The 25,423-nt window shown below is 46.4% G+C and overlaps 5 protein-coding genes across 6 annotated transcripts; 4 read left to right on the forward strand and 1 right to left on the reverse strand.

Annotated features, from left to right (window-relative positions):
- Positions 1-535: 535 nt before the first annotated feature.
- LOC117592214 (locomotion-related protein Hikaru genki) lies at positions 536-18,953 on the reverse strand. Of its 2 annotated transcripts, XM_034285839.1 has the most exons (9): positions 18,271-18,953; positions 6,584-7,675; positions 4,610-4,831; positions 4,236-4,333; positions 3,748-3,822; positions 2,898-3,234; positions 2,353-2,841; positions 2,088-2,270; positions 536-1,798 (listed from the first exon to the last, which is right to left on the reverse strand). In XM_034285839.1, the coding sequence occupies exons 1-9, from the start codon at positions 18,398-18,400 to the stop codon at positions 1,575-1,577; spliced, it is 2,850 nt and encodes a 949-aa protein (XP_034141730.1). In that variant the 5' UTR covers positions 18,401-18,953; the 3' UTR covers positions 536-1,574. The 2 variants fall into 2 exon arrangements, with proteins under 2 accessions (XP_034141730.1, XP_034141731.1); XM_034285840.1 differs by lacking the exon at positions 3,748-3,822.
- On the forward strand, positions 8,828-13,622 carry LOC117592216 (cytochrome P450 4p1-like). The gene is made up of 9 exons (XM_034285842.1): positions 8,828-9,047; positions 9,119-9,319; positions 9,373-9,454; positions 9,514-9,614; positions 9,669-9,939; positions 9,998-10,218; positions 10,273-10,587; positions 10,653-10,803; positions 13,499-13,622. Exons 1-9 carry the CDS (start codon positions 8,846-8,848, stop codon positions 13,506-13,508), a joined length of 1,554 nt encoding a protein of 517 aa, XP_034141733.1. The 5' UTR covers positions 8,828-8,845; the 3' UTR covers positions 13,509-13,622.
- LOC117592218 (cytochrome P450 4p1-like) lies at positions 11,554-13,622 on the forward strand. The gene is made up of 7 exons (XM_034285845.1): positions 11,554-11,769; positions 11,867-12,149; positions 12,206-12,306; positions 12,361-12,631; positions 12,695-12,915; positions 12,970-13,284; positions 13,348-13,622. The coding sequence occupies exons 1-7, from the start codon at positions 11,571-11,573 to the stop codon at positions 13,506-13,508; spliced, it is 1,551 nt and encodes a 516-aa protein (XP_034141736.1). The 5' UTR covers positions 11,554-11,570; the 3' UTR covers positions 13,509-13,622.
- On the forward strand, positions 14,390-16,401 carry LOC117592217 (probable cytochrome P450 4p3). Its single transcript, XM_034285843.1, has 7 exons — positions 14,390-14,643; positions 14,729-15,014; positions 15,078-15,178; positions 15,226-15,496; positions 15,565-15,785; positions 15,841-16,155; positions 16,211-16,401. Exons 1-7 carry the CDS (start codon positions 14,445-14,447, stop codon positions 16,369-16,371), a joined length of 1,554 nt encoding a protein of 517 aa, XP_034141734.1. The 5' UTR covers positions 14,390-14,444; the 3' UTR covers positions 16,372-16,401.
- A 5,440-nt stretch (positions 18,954-24,393) lies between the features above and the next one.
- LOC117592219 lies at positions 24,394-25,422 on the forward strand. The gene is made up of 4 exons (XM_034285846.1): positions 24,394-24,753; positions 24,821-24,905; positions 24,961-25,117; positions 25,182-25,422. Exons 1-4 carry the CDS (start codon positions 24,751-24,753, stop codon positions 25,264-25,266), a joined length of 330 nt encoding a protein of 109 aa, XP_034141737.1. The 5' UTR covers positions 24,394-24,750; the 3' UTR covers positions 25,267-25,422.
- The last annotated feature ends 1 nt before the right edge of the window (position 25,423 follows it).

Consider the following 25,423-nt stretch of genomic DNA (forward strand, 5'->3'; position numbering starts at 1 on the left):
ACATTAAACATGAGGGTGTAAAAGGGCCATTACCAACAGTTATTTGGCTCCCACACTCCGTTGCTAAATTAATTTCACTTACGATTTGCGAGAGACACCCCCACCGTGCAGCGGGCGAGGTGAGGTAGCCACACATCACATGTGTGCACACACTCGTTTATGAGGTAACGGAATAATTTGTTCTTGTATTTCAGTCAAACGCTCATCGCGGCTGGCTGCGCTTTCGCTTGCGTTGGCAAAAGTTTAGTCGAAACAGTTATTTGTTTTGCCCCTCCTCCACCCATTCACTCACACTTATTCTCTTTCAGGCAGATGAAACGCAAGGTAGCTTTGTGCAAGGTAAAGCTCTCACGCTTTCGCTGGGCGTCTCGCTCTCATCGATCCTCTCCCCCAGCCAAGTGCACGTAAGAAGCTTTAAAGTAGAGACCGCTCACTGGGTTGACCATACCTTCTCTATGGTTTGCCATGCACTCGCTCTCTCTCAGCAGGTAGATAAAGTCACACAGACAAGAGAAACACAGTTAAAGACTGGCAATTGCATTTTACACAATATTCGTAATTTATTTAAAATGTCCATCTCTTTACACACCACACATGCACTGCAGCTGCTTATACACTCTGTACGGTACACATGTCCTTCTCCATGTGAGAGATATTAAAAGGACATGACTTTCAACTGCCCCCAGGAATCCAGGGGCTTCATTTCGTTTCGTTTCGCTTTGCTTTTGCTTTTACTTTTACTTTGGATTTGCATTACTTTTCGTTTCTCCTAACTAATTGTGTGTATGTGGGTGCAACTCTTTTGCGGCTTCCTTCGGGTTTCAACATTTATTTTGATAGTAGAATTAATATTCTGCATATGTTTTGTATATATTTACTGTGGGTAAGTGTGTGGTTTTGTTTGTTTCAACATTTACATTTCTTATGCAACTTTGATTTGCAACCATAATACATAAATACCTGTAATTAGCATTGGATTAAATATTCCTTTATATATTCAAGTACAAGAATTATTCTGTTCAAACTTCAAGCGAAACGATTACTGAATATTATTTTGAAAAGTTTTACAATCAGAAGAACAAAATACGATTATCTTCCATACAATAAATATTGTGTATGAATATATGCATGTAGCTTGCTTGAGATCAACCTAATCCTTTGGAGAAGACTGGGACTTTTTTTCGTGTGGGGTGGGCCTGTGCAGCAGCGGTATAGAGAGCGAGAGAGCTCAGACTAAAGACTATTTTTGTAGTGTAGTGCAATGCAATAAAAAGTACATACATTTGTGTTTCTGTGTATAATTTAGGTGTGGAATGAACATATCTAGTAAAATATTTATTAATTTTGATACCTCTCACTAAGTTAATCTAAATATCACTCGGTTTCTTGATGTTCTTGTTGTCGTTCTGTTTTCTGCTTTTTGCTTGAATTTGGAATTTTTCTAGCACACATTCCACATTATTCACCTTGGTTGGATGGGTGGTGTTCACATAATACTAAATTAGGGCGGCTGCCAGCTCGATCCAATCAAATGGAATGGCGTCTTGGGATTTTCTCTATATGTTTGTGTGCGGTTACACCTCCTCGTAGCTGCGGCACTTTGGCAGCGGGCCGGACCACTTGCCATCCGGCTGGCACTTCGGTCGCTCGGGCGGCCCCGTGTTCCGGTGGTCCTCGTTAGTTTGCACAAAGCCGGGCCGGCACTGTACGCTCAGGTAGTCGCCCGCATCGTAGTTGAACTTGAGGGGAGCTATCAGACCGTTGGGCGGGTCGCCGGGATACGGACACTGCGACTTGCCTGCACGTTGGGCGAGAGCATGGAGAGCATTGCATGGATGGTCATTGGGCATGCATGGTGGTGGTGGTATGTTTGTGATCGATGATTGGTGATCGGTATCAGTATCGGTTCGTAATCGGTATCGGGAACGCAATCGGTCGATTGTTACAGCGGAAATACAACACAAGAGTCATTAATTCATTTTGGATGGTTGGTGTGGAGTGGGCCCCACTCGGAAGATTTGGGTTCGGATCTCTCGCAGCATATCTGTGCGTTTATGTGTGTATGTTAGCAGCGGTTGTCTACTTACAAAATGGCGGCGAGTGCGACCAGAATCCGTTCTCCGTGCAAATGATACTCGACTCGCCCACCAGGGTGTGCCCATCATTGCAACTGAATGTGACCAGAGCGCCCACGGTCAACCGCCGCTGACTGAGACTCGTACCCCCAATGCGTCCATTGAGCGGCGCCACTGGCATCACGCACTGAATGACTGCGGTGTGGTGTGCAGGGGGAATCACATAATCAAATAAAAGGATTATCAATTTATCAATCCCCATCCTCCCCCCACTCACCTTTGCAACGCGGAACGGGGCCACTCCAGACGCCCGTCGGCTCACAGTCCAGCTGTGCCGGTCCGGTCAACTTGAAACCCCACTGGCATTTGAACACCGCGCGCCCCCATGCCGAGGTATTGAGTTCAATGAGACTGAGATGTGGATCGTCGAGTTCGAGGCGCGGGCATTGGATGGAGTGGCATGTTGGCGGCGGCGATGACCAATTGCCGGAGGCCAGGCAGGTGGCATTCCAAGCGCCATCCAGCCGGAAGCCCTCGGGGCATTCATACAGAGCACGCTGGCCGAGCTTGTTGCCCTCGAGGCGCAGCCTGAGCGGCGCCAGCGGCTCTGTCAGCTGCGGGCACGTCGAAGTGGCCACCACGACGGCAATGCTGTTTGTCAGTCCGCGCGGCGAAGTGCAGGTAAAGGTGCCCGAATCATTGTTTTCGATATTCTTGATGCTCAGACGATAGCGTACAGCCTTCTCCTCCTGTGCGGGAGACCAACCTAAAGGAGGGAAATTGATTCAAAAGGAGCTCCTGCCACAGGCGGCTGCCACTCACCTGTCGCGTACTGCATGTACCAGCTGGTCCAGCTCCACTCGGGGGTGCCACGCACCCGTGGATACATGCAGTCCATCAGCACAGTGCTGTGCGGTGGCACAGCCATCACGCCGGAGGGCTCGAACGAGTGGGAGCCATTGAAGATCTTGATGCGAATGGACGGGGCACTGTCCTCCGAGTAGTTGGTCAGCACAGTGGTGGGCACACAGCTGGGCATGCGAGGAGCCCACAGCCCATTGGAGCAGAGCACACGCGACTCCCCGAGCAGCTTGTAGATGCCCAATTCCTGGCAGCGGGCCTGCAGCGAGTGTCCATGCGGCAGATCCCAGCCAACGTTCTGGATAGTGACAAAGGGGAGCAAAAGAGAGGCAGGCACAAGGCAGGCATTGGAACAGAAAGCATGCAGATAGAGTGAGAAGCAGAGAGAGAGAGAGAGAGAGAGAGATAGAGAGAGAAAAGTTAGCAGAAAAATCAAATGTGGTCTCCCGATCAGTTTTCTGTTGGGTGGGGGCAGGTGGCACTGGTTACGGCAGGATACTCCGAGAAAGTCTCCGTGTGTCCCGCGAGTGTATTTTTATCTGCGATTATCTGTGGGATTGTGTGTTGTGTGTGGGGTGCATGGATCTATGTAGACCGTGCTCATTCGTGGTCGCAAGCCATTAAACAGGACCCACTAATTGGACCCGCTACATCCGGAGTAGTCACGTGTGTGTCTGTGTGTTTGTTTATCTGTGTTTTTCTGTTTTATCTGTGTTATTATCTTTGTGTGTTTGTTTCGTTGACATATCTACGTAACGAGCATTCATTCTCTACACAACAACAGCATCCCAGTCTATAAACGACGACTCACAATTTCTGTATTTGAGAGAAGTGTCGATTTGGATAAGCGCGTTTTACGCCAGCCGCGATTTGGTGGTATCGGTGTCTGCAAGAGAGAGAATCAGAGAGTACCAAAAACATAGAACATAGTGAGAGAGAATCGTTGCATCCGCATGCACATGATGACGCTGGACTTGACAGAGAGAGACAGAGCGAAAGAGAGAGATATTTGGGTGCAGCTGATATGAGGATAGAGATAGTCAAAGAGAGAGAGAGAGAGAGAGAGAGAGAGCGAGAGAATGGGCGACGTCGGAGGCAGAGCGAGCTCCACTGAACAAAAGCCGTTATTGACAGTTGGAGATCTTCAGAGAGGGGATTTAAGGTGTAGGGTGTTGGGTGGTTGGTTTCGTTCCCTAGAGATCCATGTACGTGTGTGTGCGTGTGCCATGTTATGTTGTGCTGTAGCGGTGGTGGAGGTGGATTGTGGTTGCGTTTGTGCTCGGCTCGTCGTTCACTTACCACTGAGATGTTCCGATAGCTGAGCAGCAAATGCGGTGGTATCCGATTCACGTGGCAGCTCTTGTACAGGGGCTGAAACTTCACATTCCCGTTATCATCTGTTGGGATTGTAGTTGTGGTGGAGGGGAAAGGGGTTTGTGGGTAGAACATTAAGTGGCGGCGACAAATGAAACAACAATCGTGTTGGCTTCGTGTGTGTGTATTTTGCATAAATGATATCGAAATTGTTTCTCTTTTGACATAAACATAACTGCAAGACTGCAACTGTATCTATTGCTAAATGTAATTGTATCTAGTGTGTGTGTGTGTGTGTGTGTGTGTGGTTACTTGGTGCATTTTGTTTTTCTGTGTTTTTTGGTGTTTTGCTCACTTACCCTCCTCATTGGTGGCGCACAGCGGTCCCACCCACTTGCCCTTGACACAGCGTATCTTGCATAGACGACGATCGCCCATGGGTCCAATCTCGCCTGGGAAACGGATCTCGGAGACTTCGGTAAACTGCTGCAGTATGTCCACCTCTTCCTCCTCCTCCTCGTCCTCGTCGAATTCCTCGTCGGGATGGACGGGCGAGTAGCCGGCCTCCTCGTCGTAGATGCCTGAATGGTGGAGAGTTTAGGGGGAGACGAGAGAGAGACGAGAAGAGCAGACGGTGTGGGCGTTATGAGATGGGCAATGTAACATGCCAAGAAACGGGGGGTAGATAGACATTGAGAGGGGCAAATAGAGCAAGCATCTAATGAGCTGTCAAGCGCGGGATGAGAGATGCGGTATGTGGATGCGGGATGCGGCTATGAGCGGATGAATAAATGTGAATGCTTAAAGGCTGAAGAGGGGAGCTGAAAATGTCGGTTGATCCTATCCGAAAGTGTCAACGAGTTGATGGTTGACCCAAGCACTCGAAAAAGGAATGCTACCCCACTTGAGAGTCCGCCACACGCACACATTAAACCATTGAGAACGCCACGAAACGTGCGAAAAGTGCTCCCAACTGAACATTTTCAATGGGTCTGTGGCTGGGGCTGACTGCTCAGATATGCATTAAAAGAAAACCATAAGTAAGGGGGGCAGGGGCAGGAGTGGCGGAGTGGCCACTTAACAGGATACAACTTCATTTCTAAGCAAACCATCAAAAAGAGCTCCGAGAAAGGGAGCTTCAGAAGTGAAAAGGCAAAGATAACACGAAGGATAATATTATGCCAGCGAATGGGGGGAGGAGATGGCAGGCCAGCTAACAGAAAGCACAAAAAACATAAAAAATAAAGATGGAATAAAGAGAAAAAGCGACAGAGTACGGGTTCTGCACTGAGCGAGAATCTGGCCAGCACCCACGCCGCAACAATGGCCACAAGGCACAGGAGCGGCAGCAGCAGCAGCAGCAGCACAAAGGGAAAAATCATTGAGCAGGATTGCAGCAGAGTAACAAAGGTCCGGAACGGGGCAGCCATCCAACAAAGTAAAGTCCCAGGACAGGACAGGTCTGCACGGCAAACCACGACAAAGATATAGATCGAGAGGGGAGAGAGCAAATAAAGCATGAATAAAGCGTGGTCAGGGGGCAGGCGGTGTCCAAAGGGGAGGCGTTAATGAAAAGCTAAAAAGGGGTAGCCATCAGAGAGGGTGATTCAGAGGGGTGACTGTGTCAGGAAGGTGTTAAGCAGTTGGGAGGGAGGATTTGCTGGTTTGGAGGATTGGGGCTGCGGCATGATGAGCTATGGAGATGATGGCAATGTGGCTGTGGTTCTGTGCGACTGCGATTAGCTTTTTACGAGTATGTTTCGAGTATGTGTGTCGTTCAACAACTTTCCAAACTTCCGTTTTTCAATGTGTGTGGTGTATGTGTGTGGTGTGTGTACATATGTGTGTGTGTGGCTTTTAATGCCCTTGCAAATAGAGAGTTTCGGAGGCGGTCAAACTGCACATTTTAATGGACTTTAATGGTAAGGAAAATATTTCTGTTTCAGTCATGGAAACTTTACGTTTTGCTTAGATGTATAGAGCATATTTGTAGGATATTTCATCCAAATCGGACCACAAGCAAACCCAAATTCAAGACATTTTCTCTGGCCCTTCCAGAACTACATAAGAATTTTTGCAAGGACATCAAGTGGCCTTTGGACGTATGCCAAAGACTCGAACTATATGTTGCTCTTTGTGTGTTTTTGTTGGTGTTTCCATCGCATCGATCTGCATCGATTTGGTGGATAAATAAATAAATATTTGTTTGGGGCACAACACAGACGGACAGACAGACAACGAGACAGCGACAGGCGGCGGCAAATTCTTTAGTAAGCATTGGGCACTGTGGCATTGCCAGTGTCTGGCCGCTATGTGGGCGCACACACACTCACCCTTGTCCTTGCGACTGGTGGTCTTCGAACTGGAGTCGCCACCACCTTTCGGACGGCTCAGTGCACCCGTGGTCTTGCCCGACTTGCGCTTTACACGTTGCAGGGCCACTGCTGCACTGCTCGACTGATTCACGTAGCGAAGTTGTTCTTGCTGTTGCTGTTGCTCCAGCTCCAGCTCCGTCTGCTCACCAAGATCACCCTTGGCAGCGTCGATGCTGCGACGGTTGCGCCAACGCGGATTCAGGTCACGCTGGTCGAGCTCTGCATCGTGACTGTCACCGCGTCGGCGATGATGGCTGGCGGCCGGCTCCAGCTCCACTTGCAGCGGCTGCTGCTGTTCCTCCTTTGGCTCTGCTTCAGGCAGCTGCTTCTGCTTCTGCTCCTCCTCCTCCTCCTCCGCTTTCTTGGGTTTCTCTGCCTTCTTCTTCTTTGTCTTGAGCTTGGCACACTGCTCCTTGTTGCCCTCCGCCAGGCACTTCCTCATCTTGGCCTTCTGCTTGAGCTTGTGCAGCTTGGAGCGCAGCGCCCGATTCGGTTCGCGGCTCTTCAGGATGTCGGCAATGTGCACATAGTAGACATCTCCCTCCGCGGCCAGCTTGCTGCCTGCCCAACGATCCGTGTCTGCGGAGGCATCTGCATCATGGAGTATGGCATGCCGCTTGTAGCGACTGCCCCTGCCCCTGCCCGTCTGCCCGTTGTCATTCTCGATGCGACGACGTCGCCCGGAGCCGGAGCGACGCTTCTTGCCCTGCTTGCGATTGTTGTTTATGCGCTTCTTGCCCTCCTCCGTGCCCGTGCCCGGCTCCTCATCGTCGTCGTCCAGCTCATCATCGTCCACCAAACTGGCCGCTGCATCGCCCACATGCAGATGCTCATCGCCCAGATCCAGCGAGTAGGGATTCACAATGGCCGCGTGGTTCTCGCTGGGATTGCGCCCAGCCACCGAGTCGACAAATTCCACATCGGCCGTGGTGAAATCCTCCGGCAGGTAGACCTGTGTCGTCTCAAACTTGGCATACGGCTGCTCCGTCGTCTCATCCGGCTTGACAATTGTGAAGCGAACATCCGGCGCACGGCAGCCAGGAGAGGCATCTGCAAAAGAGAGGAAGAGAGAGTTAAGAGCGGGCTTTGGAGCAGGGGAGCCACTTGACTGCCAAAGAACTTTTGCGATGAATATTTCATGTGTGATCTAATTTAATAACTTGGCTTCCACTTTAGGGCTTCAGGACTTCCCATACGATTTCCCATTCGTCTTCGACTTTGCCTGCGACTTTTCCTACGACTTCAGCTTCGACTTCAGCTTCGACTTTTCCTTCAACTTGCGACAGACTTTGAAGTGCAATCGAAATTGCAAATTTCCAATATGCATTTGGCATGCGAGCAGAGCACTGAGCATGTAATCAGGGGGGTGGGAACAGAGTGAGAGAGAGAGAGTGAGACACAGCCCAAGGTGAATTTGCTAAGGTGACGTTGCCCGCAGCTGTATTCACCACGCGCAGAGAGGCCACTTCCAGCGAGTGGAAAGAGATGGAGAATTCGACTCCACTGAGGTGAAGGCGTCACCTTGCAATTAAATACACCTTGGCACAGCCTGAGCTGAGTGGATGAAGTCGGATGCAAAAACTAACGGCAATATTTTCTAGAGTCTCTTGCCTTCACTTTCGCTCGATTTTTTTCATGTATTTATGTGGTAATTTCTTGAATTTCATCAACAGAAAAGTGGGTCAAAACACACAGTGGAGCAGCGGGGAGGAGAAATTCGATTTGCAACAGTTTCCATCGTTATTGCTGCAAAATTCAATTGCCAATTAGCTGCCAATGCAAATGCAAAATGCAGCTGACAGGGCGAAGAAATGTAAATAAGTATGTATAAATGTGTGTAAATATGTACAGATATGCAGCAGAAAAAGCCACTTTGTTGATTAGCAACTATAATCGATAAGTGAAAAACTTTAACTGCCTTGGCAGACAACTAAAATTGACTTTTAAACACTTTTGGTTTAAACTGTTATGAAAAGTTGATAAGATATCAACAAAGAGTATTCCATAAGAATGATCGAACGCAGCCAGTCAAGCATGAAATCATGCACCATGATGTACGTACATACACTCGCACACAACACAATTTAATCACTTTACGTTCTACGACATACAAATGTATTTGTTGCTGTTTTTATTAATGTTTTATGCAGCCGCTCGACGGCAGCGACGTTGTCTCTCAGTTTCGTGTGAGAAGCCGAGGCGCTCGGAGGTTCTGGAAATATGATTGTCGTCTTGTGGCTGACTGTGGCCCTGGCTGTGGTCGTGCACTGGCTCTATCGGGTCAACAAGGACTACTATATAATGGCCTTTTTCTCGCGGCGAGTCCGCACGAAGGATGGCAGACCCGTGGAGAGCATTGTGCCCGTGCCCAAAGGTCGCACAATCTTCGCCAATTGCTTCGATATGTACGGGAAAGATCACGGTGAGACATGCTCAAGAGAGCGCGAGATAATCTCATCACACTGTCCCTTTTCCACACTCTTTCGTAAACAGCTGGCGTGTTCAGCTACTCTCGCGAGCTGTCCAAGAGAATGGGCGAAAGCTTTCTGCAGTATGGCATGGGGGTGCCTATACTCAACATTATCGATGCGGAGACCGCCGAGAATGTACTCAATCATCCAAAGCTTATAACCAAGGGAATGGTGTACGACTTTCTGCAGCCGGCACTGAGAACTGGCCTCCTGACATCCACAGGTTAGATGATCCACAATGAAATAATTCCTAAACTAATCCTCACTCCTTTACAGAAAAGAAATGGCACTCCCGTCGCAAGATGCTGACACCCACATTCCATTTCAACATACTAGGACAGTTCCAGGAGATCTTTAGGTGAGTTCTCTTGAGAGGTATCTTCCCTATCCGCTCATCTAATTAATCACCTTCGACAGAACGGAAAGTCTCAAGTTTGTGCAGCAATTTCAAGACCAAGACGAGAGCATCGTCTCCCTGAGCGATCTTATTCCCAGATTTACTCTGAACAGCATTTGCGGTGAGTAAAATAAATATATTGAAGGCATTGGCTAATCACTCTCTCTTCCTCCAGAGACTGCAATGGGCGTGAAGCTGGATGAAATGGCCGAGAAGGGTGACAAATACCGCGCGGGCATTCACATGATCGAAATGAGTTTTATCCGTCGCTTGAGTAATCCCCTCCTGTGGAACAAAACAATATACAATTGGTTTGCTGCCAAGACATACGATTCGTTCCTCCAAGTGGTCCACGGCTTTTCCAGCGAGATTATTGCCAAACGGAGAATACTCCTGGAAGAGGAACTGGAACATAGGAGAGCTACGCAGACGGCAGATGATGACATGTGAGTCCATCGCAAGATTAGGGGAGTTTCTTTTATTATCTCTCTATTTCTGTCATAGTTTTGTGACCAGGAAGAAGCGTTTTGCAATGCTGGACACCTTGATTTGTGCCGAGAAGGATGGCCTCATCGATCATGCTGGGATATGCGAGGAGGTGGACACTCTGATGTTTGAGGGATACGACACCACTTCCATTGGTTTAATCTTCAGCCTGATGAACATGTCCCTGTATCCCGACAAGCAGGAGCTGTGCTTCAAGGAGATCGAAGAGCACATAGACGGTAGGCAGATCAATCTGTAAAGTTAACTCTCTTACGTCTCTCTCCCCCTTTCAGACAACTTTGACAATCTGGACAACAATCAGCTAAACAAACTGAAGTACCTGGAATACTTTATTAAGGAAACAATGAGGCTGTTCCCCTCCGTTCCAATCATGGCTCGTCAGACTACTCAGGAGACGGAGCTGGCCAATGGCCTCATCCTTCCCGAGCGCTCCCAAATCACAATTCACGTCTTTGATGTTCATCGCAATCCCAAGTACTGGGACTCTCCAGATGAGTTCCGCCCGGAGCGTTTCTTGCCCGAGAACTGCCAGAATCGTCATACCTACGCTTACATTCCCTTCAGTGCGGGCCAACGGAATTGTATTGGTAAGGCACTTTGGGAGTTGCTCCTACTCTGGCCATTTTAATAATTAAATATTTCCTTCTTTTAGGTCAAAAGTTTGCCATGCAAGAGATGAAAACTCTGATTGTTGTCCTACTCAAGCAGTTCCGAATTCTGCCACAGATCGATCCCAAAACAATAGTTTTTAATATTGGAATTACACTGCGGACACAGAACAACATTAAAGTGAAGCTTGTGAGGCGAAAGTGAATAATATTTTTAGGTTTTGACCTAAGTTAGAAACTTAGAATTATAACTAGCTGTTATTAAACCGGATTGGAAATAAACGTAAGATACTTCTACGACTGCAATGTGTCTTAATATAAACAAAATCAATGTCGTTTGGCCTATTAACCTATACAGAAATGTTCTACGACGCGTCTGTGGCAGAGTTACCTATCGGCAGAACAAGTTATACTTGATTTTGTTTCATGTTTTTGTTTATACAGAAATAAGTGGGGGAGTAACGTTTAGATTATTCGACTTCCTGATACCCACATTTATTTGGAGTGCATTATTGTTAATTGTTTATCCTGAACATTGTTTACATTTCCATTCATCATAATCACGTATCTACATAAATACATCCATGTATCATGTATCATGGCAACTACAACTACACCGTGTAGCACAAATTGTTCCACCAATTATTTTATTATAACCATTTGTAGTAGAATAACAAGTTCTGGGCAATTAAATCCCAATTGCATGTACGAATTACGAGATAAAAAGCGCCGACTCACCGTGTGTAAACGAAACTGACATTATCATACATAGTCGTACATATGTACAAACATCTGTACATAGTTTTTAATAAAAGACTTCATTCTTATCAGCTCGTTTGTCTTTTTGTTGTAGTTCTGACCGAAAACACAGGGGGCATAAGTCGAAAGACCTCTCGGTTAGATGGAATCGCTCGGAGTCGCAGTTTCTGGCGAGAAGTCCATCAGAGCGGTTGATTGAAGCTATGATTGCCCTACTACTAACTGTGGCACTATGTGTCCTCGTGCTGTGGCTCTATCGGGTCAACAAGGACTACTATATAATGGCCTTCTTCTGCAAGCGAGTCCGCACGAAGGATGGCAGACCCGTGGAGAGCATTGTGCCCGTGCCCAAAGGTCGCACAATCTTCGCCAATTGCTTCGATTTGTACGGGAAAGATCATGGTGAGGCAGACACACGACAGACTTGAGCACTCTTCGCTTACCTCATTACTAATCTCTCATCACACTCGCTCTCTGTCAATGATTTTCACTCCAACAGCCGGCATTTTTAGCTACTCCCGAGAGTTGTTCAAGAGAATGGGTGCAAGCTACTTGGAATACAGCATGGGGGTGCCCGCACTTAACATTATCGATGCGGAGAACGCCGAAAATGTACTCAATCATCCGAAGCTGATAACCAAGGGCCTGGTATACGATTTTCTGCAACCGGCACTGAGAACTGGCCTCCTGACATCCACAGAAAAGAAATGGCACGCCCGTCGCAAGATGCTGACACCCACATTCCATTTCAACATATTGGGACAGTTCCAGGAGATCTTCAGGTGAGTTCTTTTAAGAGTTCTTTCAATTATTTTAACCCTCCCCTCCGTTTCCATAGAGCGGAAAGTCTCAAGTTTGTGAAGCAATTCCAAAACCAAGACGAAAGCATCGTCTCCCTGAGCGATCTTATTCCCAGATTTACTCTGAACAGCATTTGTGGTGAGTAAAATAAATATATTGAAGGCATTGGCTAATCACTCTCTCTTCCTCCAGAGACTGCAATGGGCGTGAAGCTGGATGAAATGGCCGAGAAGGGTGACAAATACCGCGCGGGCATTCACATGATCGAAATGAGTTTTATCCGTCGCATGAGTAATCCTCTCCTGTGGAACAAAACAATATACAATTGGTTTGCGGCCAAGACATACGATTCGTTCCTCCAAGTTGTCCACGGCTTTTCCAGCGAGATTATTGCCAAACGGAGAATTCTTCTGGAGGATGAACTGGAACAGAGGAAAGCTACGCAGACAGCAGATGATGATATGTGAGTGAATCTTATCATGGGGAGGATCCCTGGTACTCATCTGTCTCCCTATTTGCTCCACAGTTTCGTGAGCAGAAAGAAACGTTTTGCAATGCTGGACACGCTGATTTGTGCCGAAAAGGATGGCCTCATCGATCATGCTGGTATTTGCGAGGAGGTGGACACTTTGATGTTTGAGGGATTCGACACTACATCTATCGGTCTGATCTTCAGCCTGATGAACATGTCCCTGTATCCCGAAAAGCAGGAACTCTGCTTCAAGGAGATCGAAGAGCACATTGATGGTAAGAACTGTGATATCTAGAGAAAACTCCGTTACAATTTCCTTCCTATTTCAGACAACTTTGACAATCTGGACCTCAATCAACTCGGCAAGCTGAAGTACTTGGAATACTTTATCAAGGAGACCATGCGACTGTTCCCTTCCGTTCCGATCATGGCTCGTCAGGCTACTCAGGAGACAGAGTTGGCCAATGGCCTCATCCTTCCCGAGCGCTCCCAAATCACAATTCACGTCTTTGATGTTCATCGCAATCCCAAGTACTGGGACTCTCCAGATGAGTTCCGCCCGGAGCGTTTCCTGCCCGAGAACTGCCAGAATCGTCATACCTACGCTTACATTCCCTTCAGTGCGGGTCAACGGAATTGTATTGGTAAGGAACAGCATGCAGGGTTTCCTTTTGTGTCTCTAATGTTTGAATTTTGCTTCCTCTTAGGTCAAAAGTTTGCCATGCAAGAGATGAAAACTCTGATTGTTGTCCTACTCAAGCAGTTCCGAATTCTGCCACAGATCGATCCCAAAACAATAGTTTTTAATATTGGAATTACACTGCGGACACAGAACAACATTAAAGTGAAGCTTGTGAGGCGAAAGTGATGCGAAGTTTGCCTTTGTTATAGGCTTTGGATAAGAGTAGTAAAACAGCTGATCAGCATTATATATGTACATAAGAAAGCCTGCACTGAGTTAATAAATCAAACTTATTGTAAACGAATCTATCTCGATTGGGATCAAAAGTCGAGTCTAGAAATCTATAACAATGAAGAAAGTCTCCACAAGTCTCCAAAAACAAGCAAGAAACTAGGTTTAGCTATTTTTGTTTGTTTGATTTTGTTGTTTCTAATAACAAAAGAGGGATTAGTTATATTTATTCGACATTTTGACACCCCCTTGTCGTGGAAAGCCTTTACTCATAATCAGCCTAGCACCATAACTAGTAAATAATATTAAGCTGGTTGTAAACAATGCTGCAGCTGCACGCGGAGCTTTCGCTCTCGTTGTGACTCTGCCCGTGGAGCTTTCACGCACAGTGTGAGGCTGCACGCTTTGTTTACACTCTGCAGCTTTGATCAGACAATGGGCAGAAAGAGAGAGCTCAAAGCTGAAAGCTGAGCAAATGACATAGAGAAAATATCTAAATTAGTTTGCTGTTCAGTGCAGCATTGTGCTTGTGCATATTTATGTATGAGATCATTTGTAACATGCATCGCGATGCAGCGTTTACAAGCCAGCCTTAGAATATAGTATATTCAATATGCCCATGTGCCCAATGACTAAACGGTACATTTACCCAAACTCTCTTCCAACCCGTTCACACAGCATTGTGTTCGCTCTTCACAGTTTAATCTGAATTAATTTGAGTGCGCGCTGACAAAACCGACAGCGTCACTGCGCGCCCAGACACACACACACAAACGCATGTACATATCTTATCAGCTTTGGTGCCGAGTGCCGATGGCATTTGAATGGATGAATCGCTCGGCAGCGCAGTTTCGTGAGGGAAGCCCAAGAGTGCGTTAACGGAGCGGAACTATGATTACCTTGTGGCTGACGGTGGCACTGTGCGTGCTCGTCCACTGGCTCTACCAGGTCAACAAAGACTACTACATTCTGGCCTGCTTCTCGCGTCGTGTGTACACCAGAGATGGACGTCCGGTGGAGAGCATAGTGCCCTCGCCCAAGGGCAGAACGATCTTTGCAAACATCTTCGATCTGTACGGCAAAGACAACGGTGGGCTATCAACAATCAATTTATCAATTATTATCATTAATTGCTGTGATTCGGCTATCAATTTATCAATTATTATCACAAATAGCTGGCTTTTTCAACGTTACGCGCGACCTGTCCAAGTCTCTGGGCAAGAGTTATCTCAGATATGTCATTGGCATGCCCAGTTACAACGTCATCGATGCGCAAACTGCCGAGATGATACTGACCGACCAGAAATCGATGATAGCAAAAGGCCTAGTCTACAATTTTCTGCATCCAGCTCTGAAGACGGGTCTGCTCACATCGACAGGAGACAAATGGCATGCACGGCGCAGAATGCTGACACCCACATTCCATTTCAATATACTGGGACAATTCCAGGAGATCTTCAGGTGAGTTCTCTTGAGAGCAACTTTAATGTGGCAGCCTCTTATCGCGTTAATCCCCTTCTTTAGAGCGGAAAGTCTAAAGTTTGTACAGCAATTTCAAAATGAAGACGAGAACATCGTCTCCTTGAGCGAACTCATACCCAGATTTACTCTCAACTGCATTTGTGGTAAGTCGGAAATCATCTCCGACCATCTCTAATATATCTTCTTTCAGAGACTGCAATGGGCGTGAAGCTGGATGAGATGGCCGAGAAGGGCGATCGCTACCGGGAGAGCTTTCGCATGATTGATCAGAGTTTCGTCAGGCGCCTGAGCAATCCCTTTTTTAGGAGCAACACCATTTACAATCTGTTTGCGGCCAAGGATTATGCTCCGTTCCTGAAAGTGGCCCATGACTTTTCCAGCGAGATCATTGCCAAGCGGCGGATACTGCTCGAGAAGGAGCTGGACTACAGAAGATCCACTCAGACGGCTGATGATGATATGTAAGGGGAATCTCATCTCTCCTTAAGGTAATGTCTGATAAGTATTTTTGTCTCTTTCTTCTTTACAGTTTTATCAGCAGACACAAACGATTTGCTATGCTCGATACCCTGATATGTGCGGAGAAGGATGGAATGATCGATCATGCCGGCATTTGCGAGGAGGTGGACACCCTGATGTTCGAGGGCTACGATGTGAGCTCCATAAGTCTCATCTTTACCCTGATGAATATGGCGCTGTATCCGGACAAGCAGGAGCTCTGCTTCAAGGAAATTGAACAACACATCCAGGGTAGGCAGAGAGATGATTCAGCTAACACACGTTCTCATGTTTTACTCGTTTCTAGATGATGTTAGCAATCTGGACATCAATCAGATGAGCAAGCTTAAGTACCTGGAATACTTTATTAAGGAAACAATGCGGCTGTATCCTCCCTTTCCGCTGATAGCCCGGCAAACAGTGCAGGAGACGGAGCTGGCCAATGGGCTCATCTTGCCCAGGAGCACCCAGATCTACATACACACCTTCGACATCCATCGCAATCCCAGGCACTGGGATGCACCAAATGAGTTTCGCCCAGAGCGTTTCCTTCCTGAGAACAGCCAGAACCGTCCCATCTGTGCCTACATTCCCTTCAGTGCCGGGCAACGGAATTGCATTGGTAAGTGGAAAAATAATCGAAAGACCAGTCTGAACTTCAATTTCCTAATTTTTAGCTCAAAAGTTTGCCATGCAAGAGATGAAAACCCTGATGACTGTTATAATTAAGAAATTCCAGATCCTGCCGCTGGTCGATCCCAAGACGATTGTCTTTCACAAGGGAATTACACTGCGCATCAAGAACAATATTCGAGTGAAGCTTGTCGGACGAAAGTAGTTTTGTCGCCAATAAAAACTGTTACTAAAATTCATATTTTGTGCGGGCTCTGATATCAGCAAAATTTCTGACTGCCTGAAGTCTCTGCCTGGCATCTCGACAACTGCTCTATAAATCATTCATTCATGCACAGTCGAGCTGAAGTGAAGGAGCTACCATTATATTTCTACTTCCATTTCCATTTCAACTTCTTTTGCAGCATAAAATCTCAGTGGGAGCTCCGCCCCAAAGCCATCCTTTGCCTGCTGTTGTGCATAGAATAAGATGGAAAATGGCAGATGGAAGGAAGAGAAACCAAAGTCGAGTAATCTTTATCTTTTAGCACTCATATAAGGACTGCATAATGTCATGGCGACTTTTTGTCAGTTGGTTTTACGGCTTCAACTGCTGCTGCTGGCTCCATGCTAGCTGCCTCTTCTCTGTCATTGGCTTCTTCTTTTTGCTGTAACTGCGATTTTGACAGTTTCGTTACACACACCCCTTTCCCTTTTGCGGTCCCACATTTGCATGCATAATGCAAAGTCAGCTTTGTTCTAAGCGGCAAAGGCAGCGGCGACACGCACAGACACATGTGACCATGATGCCACGCCACTGGCTGCACGGCCAACATCATCATCCATCTGCATGCTCCACAATTTATGGGACATACATATATGTAGTGCCAGCCAGGAAATGGCAGGCAGGGAATGGGAGCTGCAGGGCGTTTTGGTCTCTATTTCGGTTATTGCATATTTCATCCATGTCTTCTGCTCTCTCTCTCTCTCGTATTGGTTCTTTCTCTCTCTCTTTCCCTATTGGAAAGTCATTTAAATGAAATTCCATTCGTTACATTCGGAGTAAATATTTGCCAAAATTAAAATTGAAAGTGCAACGCGAACCCGTACCCGTACCCGTACCCGTACCATGCCACCAAAAGGTGACGCGCAAAAAGTCAAACGCAACAACTGCGTCACAGCCAAAACGAAAGTCGCAAAAGTTTCAAACATTTGCGACGCAGCTACAGACGAGACGCCACTGTCAGTGTGCTAAAAGGGAACACAAATCTCTTTTTGCGGGTACAGTTCTGGGGAAGTCGAAATGAATTAATTACTTGATGCGCATCGCTTTTGGGTCCTTGGCACTAAATTGCGTGTGAGGCTGTCTTGTCGGTCGATTAACAGCAACCGCCACCAACGTCCCAGTTACGCATTCCCTCCTTGTAGCTACTTCTCCCCTTCCTGCACGACTCACATGACGCTATTAATTTCTATTATCCAGCCTCCCAAGGCCGCTGCCGCTGCCACTGCCTCTCTCTCTCTCCTCGCCAACATCCAGGCCATACTTCATTACGAGCTTTCGTGCAATTGGGTTTTTTTCTTCGCCTCTCTCTAGCTGTAACCCCCTTCCATATACTCTTTGCTTGTTGATTCTGATTGGGATTAAGGGCTGCCTGCCCATGGCCATGGCCTGGGCCTGGGCCGAACGAGCGCTGTGCCATCGTTTTGATTGCCTTTGTGCCGCAGATGCCGTGAAATATTTCATTTGCTGCCAGTTATTTGCTTTTGCGCTTTGCACATTCATCTCCTACTCTCCGCCACTCTCTCTTCTCTGTGTTGCTGTTTCTGTTTCCCTTCTGTTGCTGTTGCTGCTGCTGCTGCTTCTGGTCTTCCTGGTCGGTTTGTGGCCTTTCCCTACGGTTCTTTGACTGTTCGTTGTGTGCGTGCGTGTGTGAATATCGCATGGAAATCCCATTTAATAAAGTGCCTACCTGCACATCGACAGAGCGCCCAGTTGAGGCCTGTCATAATCTATGTTTTTGGGGTTTTCATTCTTTCCTTGCTAACTGAAGGTCAAACTGCACGCACACCTGTACAACCGTGCATATGTATATGTGTATATGTACATCCAATTAAAGCTCACCTGGCTCCGATGTGCTGGTGGTCTCATCGGTCTCCGTGTTGGCATTGCTTTTATCCAAGACCAGCAGCAAAACGGTCAAGGATATTAGGGCCCAAAGCGGCTTATGGCGCATACGCTGCCTGCTCCACATGGCTGGGCTGCCCACTTCCTGGTCCTCCTACCTTCTACAAGGTGACCAAATATCAGAGTGCACTTGCCAAGCGTCTCTGTCTCTTCTCGTTCTTCCTGTCTTTGGGTTGTTTCAATCACTCAATGCACTTGTCAGTCTATCGCTTGACACTGAGATGCCTTTAAGCACTTTAGCAAAATGTCTCAATGTGTCGTGCCGTGCAGAGCTGAGCCGCCTTTTAAAGCGTGCACAAGCTGCAGTCAGTCACAGCAGAATTTAGTGCCACACACAAACACACACGCACAGAGGCAACAAAAGTCAGCCCTTCTTCGCACGTTGCCTGCTGCCGCCTTCGTTCAATGGCACTAAAATAGAAATCCACTTGGCCAACTCAACGTCAAACACTTGCATAAACACTCTCCTCACACATGCATCCCCAACATCTACATATATGCATGTATTGTGGGGCTTTAAAGTTTCACTTTTGCTTTCACTCTTGTGTTTGTTCAGTTCCACTGTGCGCACTGGTACTTGGACTTTTCGGTTTAAACTTTGAACACTTCCTTGCAGCAGTCGACAACCAAATGCGTCGCATGCTGTCTGTCTGACGCTTTTATAGCCCTCGTTGGATTCTGCGCAGCTTCGGCTCGGATGGATTCGTTGGGTTGCACTCGTCACTGGACGAAGGATGATCGCGTCTCGTGTATTGAACGAAAACTCCCCACAGATGTCACGTGCATTTTGCCGGTAAATCGTGTGTTTTTGTTTTGATTTGCCATGTTTTGCTTACCACTTGCCTCTTGCCTTTCTATCTTGTGCTGCTGCTGCTTCTGCTCTGTTCTGCTGTTGCTCCTTTCGCTTTTCCGTGTTTTCGTTCCTGTGGTGGTGTGCGTGCCCTTGTAATTTAACACGTAGCACGCGCTTAGCTCAGGGACGATGGGGAATGTCCGTGCCTCCTTCTCTACGGCACGTGGTCGGTCGTCTTCAAATTAAGTTTTCCACTTGCCCTCCCCTCTGATTAAGTTGGCTACAAGTTTAAAAGGTAATTTAATTACACTCTTTTAATCCAAGCCGAACGCCCTCGGTCTCGGCCTTAAGTCGTCTTCGGAGGGAGGAGTTCGTGGAGGCAGCAATGGATTCCAATCAATGCAATCAATTACAACTTTGAAGAAGATTGTAAGACGGAAATAAACATTTCAATTGGATCTGGAATAAAGTGAGTAAAGCTTCAGTGGAAGTGATTTTCAATTACCCTTTAAATTCATCGAATCATCAGACATGATAAGGCAGTCCAGTTGTGAGCTAATATGGCCAGACGAAGTACCTCTCCCAAGCAAATCAGATGGTCGCTTCTTTGTACCAAAATAGCATCTGCCATAAAATATTTACGAGTGCGTGTGTAACGACGATTTCTGTTCAACAAAGTTGTCGTTACCTTTCCATTGAAATGGATGCCATAGAATCCCATGACAATCAAGCTGAATCGAGCTGAAGCTGTGATGCACCATCATCCTTCCTGCTGCCTGAACTCCTATCCGCTTGCCGCAGTGAAGTGTGCTATGAATTTTGCTGACCTGTCCTGTCTGCAGGAGGTTGGTGCCAATAATCAAGAGACGTTGCGGTGATTTCAAAGCACTTACCTTGTGGTCTGATTTGCGGTTGCTGCCTCTGCTACATTGTGGATGCCACCACTTGGCCACTAATTACGCAAATGAATTCTCCTAGCAACAACAGCAGCAAAACCAACAAATGCTGTAAAGTCTTCCGGTTGTGGAGCCCCACCCAGTGATAAATGTCAGTCAATGGGGATGTTTAAGGTCCTGCCAAAGTGGACAACAGCAGCAGCCGTGACAATGCTGTCTGGCCCGGACCATTGTCCTGGAAACGTCCCCATCCACATCCCCTTGCCCTTGCTGCCTAGTGCTTAGTCCTTGTTGTCTGTCGCATTGAAATTTTGCTGAAATGCGAAAACCGCTCAACTCCACTCGAGTGGAAAATGAATCCTGGCTGTGCACTGGTGTGCTGCATTTCCCATGCTCAACTGCAAAATCCAATTGTGCATCAGCATTATCTTTTGTATAATTCCAGAAACATATATACATTACATATACATATTTACCTGTGTGTTTAGTTGCTTGAGCTACTTCTACTCAAAGGATTCGCATGCTTTTGATATTCCATCAGGCTGAAAGTGCCTCCTGCCTCCTGTAGACCAAACAGCAAGATTCAATTTGCTTGCACGCCACCGCAGCCTCAAATTGCAACATGTAATGTCACATTTTGTGATTTGTATCTCCGAAGTTTGTCCGTGCCAAAGGCTAATAATAGATGTTTGGCAAGGGTTTCCCAGTAAATGAAATTTACTTATCCGTATCTGTGGCCGTGTCCCCTGTCATTGCTTTTAGCATTACAAATGTCAGATAGTCTGATGCACTCGTGTGCATAAATAACTTACATATGTTTGAATCAATGCAATTAATTGCTTTTCTTGGTCAAATGACTGATTGCTGGATGGCTGCTCGTGCATCTCAATCGCTGGCCCCTGAGGGTAAATCAAAAATTAATTATAAACAAGGTAGTAATTGCATACCTAATACCTAATGCAGGGCAATTACTTTGCTGTCTTTGAATTTCCAATTGGGTTGCAAATAATACTCCCAGTGTATTTTGCTCTTCTCCTTCTATTGCATCTCGCCTGCTTGCTTAATTTACAGTTGTTCTGATGACATTGCTGTGCTCGCGTTTGTGAGAGAGGATCAAAGCAGTGAGCTAATGAGAGCACGCACCACCGCAATGATGCGTGAGGGCTACAAAAGAGAGAGAGAGAGAGATAGAGAGAGAGGGAAGTGGTACATAATTGCGTCGCAGCTGAAGCTTCTCTTGGAGTGTTGTGGCTTTGCGGAGAGTTGGAGGCGGAGAGATGTGTGTTGGAGAGTTCAGCCATCATCCGAGAGTTGATGCGCTTTGGATACTAATTGATTTCCTAAATATAGCCAAGAATCCAAGAAAATAAATCAAGCCATTCGACATAATCTAATCTAATCATATCTTTCCAGCAGAGCTTTCAATTACCAATTGCTGGAAAATCAATTGCATTCCGCGCCATTTGCCAGAGCTTGCGGCGTGAACATGAAAGGGATAACGCAAAAGTTGCACCGACCACTCCCTCCCCTCCCTCGCTCAGCCACGATGAGTGCGAAAATCTTGTCTTGTCATGCAATTATAGAGTTTTAATGAAATTTCGCGCACAGTCAGGGAAGAGCCATTAAGAGACATAAACAGACAAGCGGAAAAAACTAGCAGGAAAGTCGTCCGCTCCGCCTCCTAATTACCCAGGGACACCGACCAGCACACAAGCACAAACAACCGGAAAAGCGGCAAAATAAACCAAAATCGTTGAGTTAATTGCATTGCCAATGATGCGGCAGAATCATTTTGACTCAATGCCACAACGATGGCCAAAAGGCCATTAAGCCATTAGTCCGCTTAAATTGTCATTAACGAAGGCGGCTACAAATTTAATCAGCGACAGTCGCCAGTCGGCCAAAGTGCGGTTAAATCCGTACAGCAATGTCTGTCTGTCCCAGCATGGAATGGATGAATGTAATCCTCAATTTGGGTACAGCACATAATTCGCATTGATGACATTCCACAGTTTTTTGGGGGAAACTTCTCAGTTATGTAGAAAGAATGAAAATAAAAATTAACAAGCACTCAAAGGTCGAAGAATAAGCGATGAAAAACTCCAATCGCTGGCAAAAATTGTGCAAAAGACGTGAATAAGTGCTGGAAAACTTTGCTAAAGATGAAGAATGAAGAAGGAAGTCCGGAAGGATTGAGAACAAGTGGAGAAGCAATTCAAATACCACTCTGACCGCAATAAAACTTTAATTTCTTGCTTACAAAACCAAATATCCAGTCCATGGAGAGTGGAGACTGGAGACTGGAGAGTGGAGAGTGCGGGAAAGTGTGCAAAACCAAAGCACAACAGACATGACACGTCGATCCAATAAATCTCCATTGCTCCCCGCGGCGCTGTTGCTGATTGCCGGCTGCCGGCTGCCGGTTGCCGGTTGCCGGTTGCTCAATTAAAATTCTCCCAGCGTCTACCCCCCAAGCGGTCTGAGAGCGGGTGTCCATGTCAAGCTCTGGCACCTCCGTTACCCACCAGAGCACACGGCTTCGGCATGCAAATGTCCAGCAAAAAAAATGGTGCAAGGCAAATACCGTGCCAGTGCGAATATGTGGCAAATATGTTAAGTGGCACCCAGCGGAGAGCGAGAGACAACAATTTGCATTCTCCGTGGGGTGTTCCACAGCATCCAACGAGTGGGAAGGGGAGAGCAAAAAAACAATTTATAGCATACATATATGGGCTCACCTTTGAACTTTACGAGGCGAAAGTATTTTTAATTAAAGCCAACAAGCCAGTCAGCCGGCCAGCCAAGCAGATGAAGCAATTTAACGCACACACAAAAACACGAGCACACACCACGAAGAGCGACTAGTTGTGGCCCATAAATGCTTCAACTGGCCATTTAGCTCTGCGAATGGTTATGGCCATGCCCAGCCATGCCGTGCAGCGCCGTGCCGTGAGCTCCGTCCCAGGGATAAACGTGGAGGGCCAAGGCAGCAAGTGCAAATAATATTGTGGCCAACTGCACGAGGCACACGCACCCACTGGACAAACTCTGGACTCTGGACTGTGGACTGTGGACCGTAAACAGCATTAAGTAACCGCAAGCAACCAGCAAACACCACCCCAACTCACACACGCACACATGGCTATACGAGTGTGTGTAACTGTTTCAATTGCTGTCGTTTGCCGTTGTAGCCACTGTAATTGCCTTGGCTGGGGGAAGTCAGCTGTGGCCTCCCGCTGTGCGCCGTGTGTCGTCCCTGTCATTGACAAGCTCCATAATAGCCATCGACCGCAGCATCTGGTCTCTGCCATTGTGGTCTCAGGATCTTTTCATCTACGCATTGATTCCCGGGCACATCCTAATTGAATACCTTGAGCCCGCCGCTTTACCAACTCCATGCCGCAGCCGCCCGCCCAACCACAGTAACGACTTCAAACTGCAAAACTAATCTGCATAGGAGGAGTCTGCGGAGGAGCAGCAAAAAGTTGCTTATCGCAGACGAAACATACATTGATATGCAGGCACATGCCCATGCATATGGGAGGGTAAGCCTTCGGCTGAGGCTGCTGCCAAACCCTTATCACTTGGCCAGACGCTGGGCGGGAGGAGGGTCCTGCCAGATGCCTTGGGAACTGCTTGCCATGCATATACTCCGCCACCTCCGTCTTTGGCCAACTGCATCTACTTAGCATAATTTGTTGCCTTGTTCCTTGTCTACATTGTCTATGCGTGGAGTTGGGGCGGACTTTACTGTCAAGGGCCCAAGTGGCAGACAGGGCCTGTCTTTTTGTCTAGACAAAACCCAAAGACAATGTCTGCATACAAAGATTATATTTTGATGAGGCGCTTAATAGACCATGAACTTGTTGCCCATCAAAAACCGTCAAAAAATAACTGTACATGACAGCATTAAATGTTTTCATTAGAAATGTACCTAAACTAATTTTATGCTCCCGGGCATTCGAATTCAAAGGCAGCGCCAACTGTGTAACGCTTTGCAGCAACTTCTTATGCTTATGTTAGCTTAACAGCAATGTTAACGCAGTTCGGCTAACAGAAGCTTTCTGCCATCGACTCGATATTGGACTGTGGGTCTACCTTTTTAGTTATAAACTTAATTTATAAATATTCCAGCAAAAAAAAGTTGTGAAAACTATCGAATCTTGTGGAAAATTTATTGATAAATTGGATAAAATAATAGTTTCAGCGCTGAGACTCTTAGTTAGCTAGTAATATCAAATAGAACATCAAAACAGAGGAATATGATTATATATTACAGTATATTTACGGTAAGCTTTTACAATGAGAATGTATATTTTGATATATTTTTGAGGGCTTTGCGGTATAATTTATCGATAATTCCGCGGTCACACTGCTGCTAAATTTTAATGAAAGTAAAGCAAAATAATTGTTTATTGTTTAAATAAAAAGTGCGCAACAAATGCAGCACTTAAAGTAGCAAATCTTTTTTTTTTAAGTGCCATTTGCTAAGCACTCGAATGTGCACCTATTAAAGTGTGCAGTTCAGCCTATCCCTACTAACAGCAATTTGTTCTTTCGCGTATTATTGTTAAGTAGAAACATTAGTGGAGTACTTCAGCTGTTCCCGCATAGCATTCCTTCAGTAAGACACTGCTGCGGTACTTCATTATATTCCATTTGCAAGCGCTTTCCCACGGCAGAGTGGGCGTAGAAGAACCTAGAAAAGCATTCGACAGTTTTACAGCCATGGTAAGCACATCTCAGGTCGATGCATTTCAGCCTCCACAGTCCAGTAACTCTCAAACGTTCATTGCAGCTTCAACTGAGGGATTTTCAAAATGTATGCCCAGATGATTTGACAGCAGCTCTGGCTCTGCAGGTCTACAACGACTTAAAAAGGGGTAAATCGATGAACAATTTTACCATAAATGTTTGCTATAATTATTTATCTTTTAGATGAGCGATGTGGCCACTTGCAGCCGCATTATGATGATGATTTGAAGGTGTTTTACTTGCGCAAAGAGGACACACAGGCGGCTTACATACCCTTGATTCATACGAAGGGCATTCATTTCAGCCTGGTTGAGGCAATGCAAGATAAATTTGGAAAAAAGTGAGCACCCAAGACCATAGTTTAAAGATTTCCATTACTAATTTTCATTGTTCTCATTTTGCAGTAACATATTTTTGGCCATAGTGGATAATACAGGCAATATATTGTATTACCAGGTGACTGAAGGATTCAGTGAAAAGAAGTTCTAAAATATGTTTAATATAATCTATCATAGAAGACGCTGTCCCCCAATATATTTTAAGATTTATGTATATTTTATTTAGTCAATCGTTTACAGACTGTCCGACGATCAACCATGTGAAGTGAAGCATTAAAAATACAAATTTCCAACTTGTTTGATGACAC

The sequence above is a fragment of the Drosophila guanche genome, unplaced genomic scaffold (genome assembly GCF_900245975.1).
Source record: "Drosophila guanche unplaced genomic scaffold, DGUA_6, whole genome shotgun sequence".
Lineage (NCBI taxonomy): Eukaryota > Metazoa > Arthropoda > Insecta > Diptera > Drosophilidae > Drosophila > Drosophila guanche.

Bases quoted from the DNA above. Each gene is read 5' to 3' on its own strand.
- LOC117592216 (XM_034285842.1), top strand. From the start codon at position 8,846: ATGATTGTCGTCTTGTGGCTGACTGTGGCCCTGGCTGTGGTCGTGCAC. The intron at 9,320-9,372 runs GTTAGATGATCC...ACTCCTTTACAG, and splicing joins TGGCCTCCTGACATCCACAG to AAAAGAAATGGCACTCCCGT. The intron at 9,615-9,668 runs GTGAGTAAAATA...CTCTTCCTCCAG, and splicing joins TACTCTGAACAGCATTTGCG to AGACTGCAATGGGCGTGAAG.
- LOC117592218 (XM_034285845.1), top strand. From the start codon at position 11,571: ATGATTGCCCTACTACTAACTGTGGCACTATGTGTCCTCGTGCTGTGG. The intron at 11,770-11,866 runs GTGAGGCAGACA...TCACTCCAACAG, and splicing joins TTTGTACGGGAAAGATCATG to CCGGCATTTTTAGCTACTCC. The intron at 12,307-12,360 runs GTGAGTAAAATA...CTCTTCCTCCAG, and splicing joins TACTCTGAACAGCATTTGTG to AGACTGCAATGGGCGTGAAG.
- LOC117592217 (XM_034285843.1), top strand. From the start codon at position 14,445: ATGATTACCTTGTGGCTGACGGTGGCACTGTGCGTGCTCGTCCACTGG. The intron at 15,015-15,077 runs GTGAGTTCTCTT...CCCCTTCTTTAG, and splicing joins CAATTCCAGGAGATCTTCAG to AGCGGAAAGTCTAAAGTTTG. The intron at 15,786-15,840 runs GTAGGCAGAGAG...ACTCGTTTCTAG, and splicing joins AATTGAACAACACATCCAGG to ATGATGTTAGCAATCTGGAC.
- LOC117592214 (XM_034285839.1), bottom strand. From the start codon at position 18,400: ATGTGGAGCAGGCAGCGTATGCGCCATAAGCCGCTTTGGGCCCTAATA. The intron at 7,676-18,270 runs GTGAGCTTTAAT...TCTCTTTTGCAG, and splicing joins CACCAGCACATCGGAGCCAG to ATGCCTCTCCTGGCTGCCGT. The intron at 2,271-2,352 runs GTGAGTGGGGGG...ACCACACCGCAG, and splicing joins CCCCGTTCCGCGTTGCAAAG to TCATTCAGTGCGTGATGCCA.
- LOC117592219 (XM_034285846.1), top strand. The intron at 24,906-24,960 runs GTAAATCGATGA...TTTATCTTTTAG, and splicing joins CTACAACGACTTAAAAAGGG to ATGAGCGATGTGGCCACTTG. The intron at 25,118-25,181 runs GTGAGCACCCAA...CTCATTTTGCAG, and splicing joins CAAGATAAATTTGGAAAAAA to TAACATATTTTTGGCCATAG.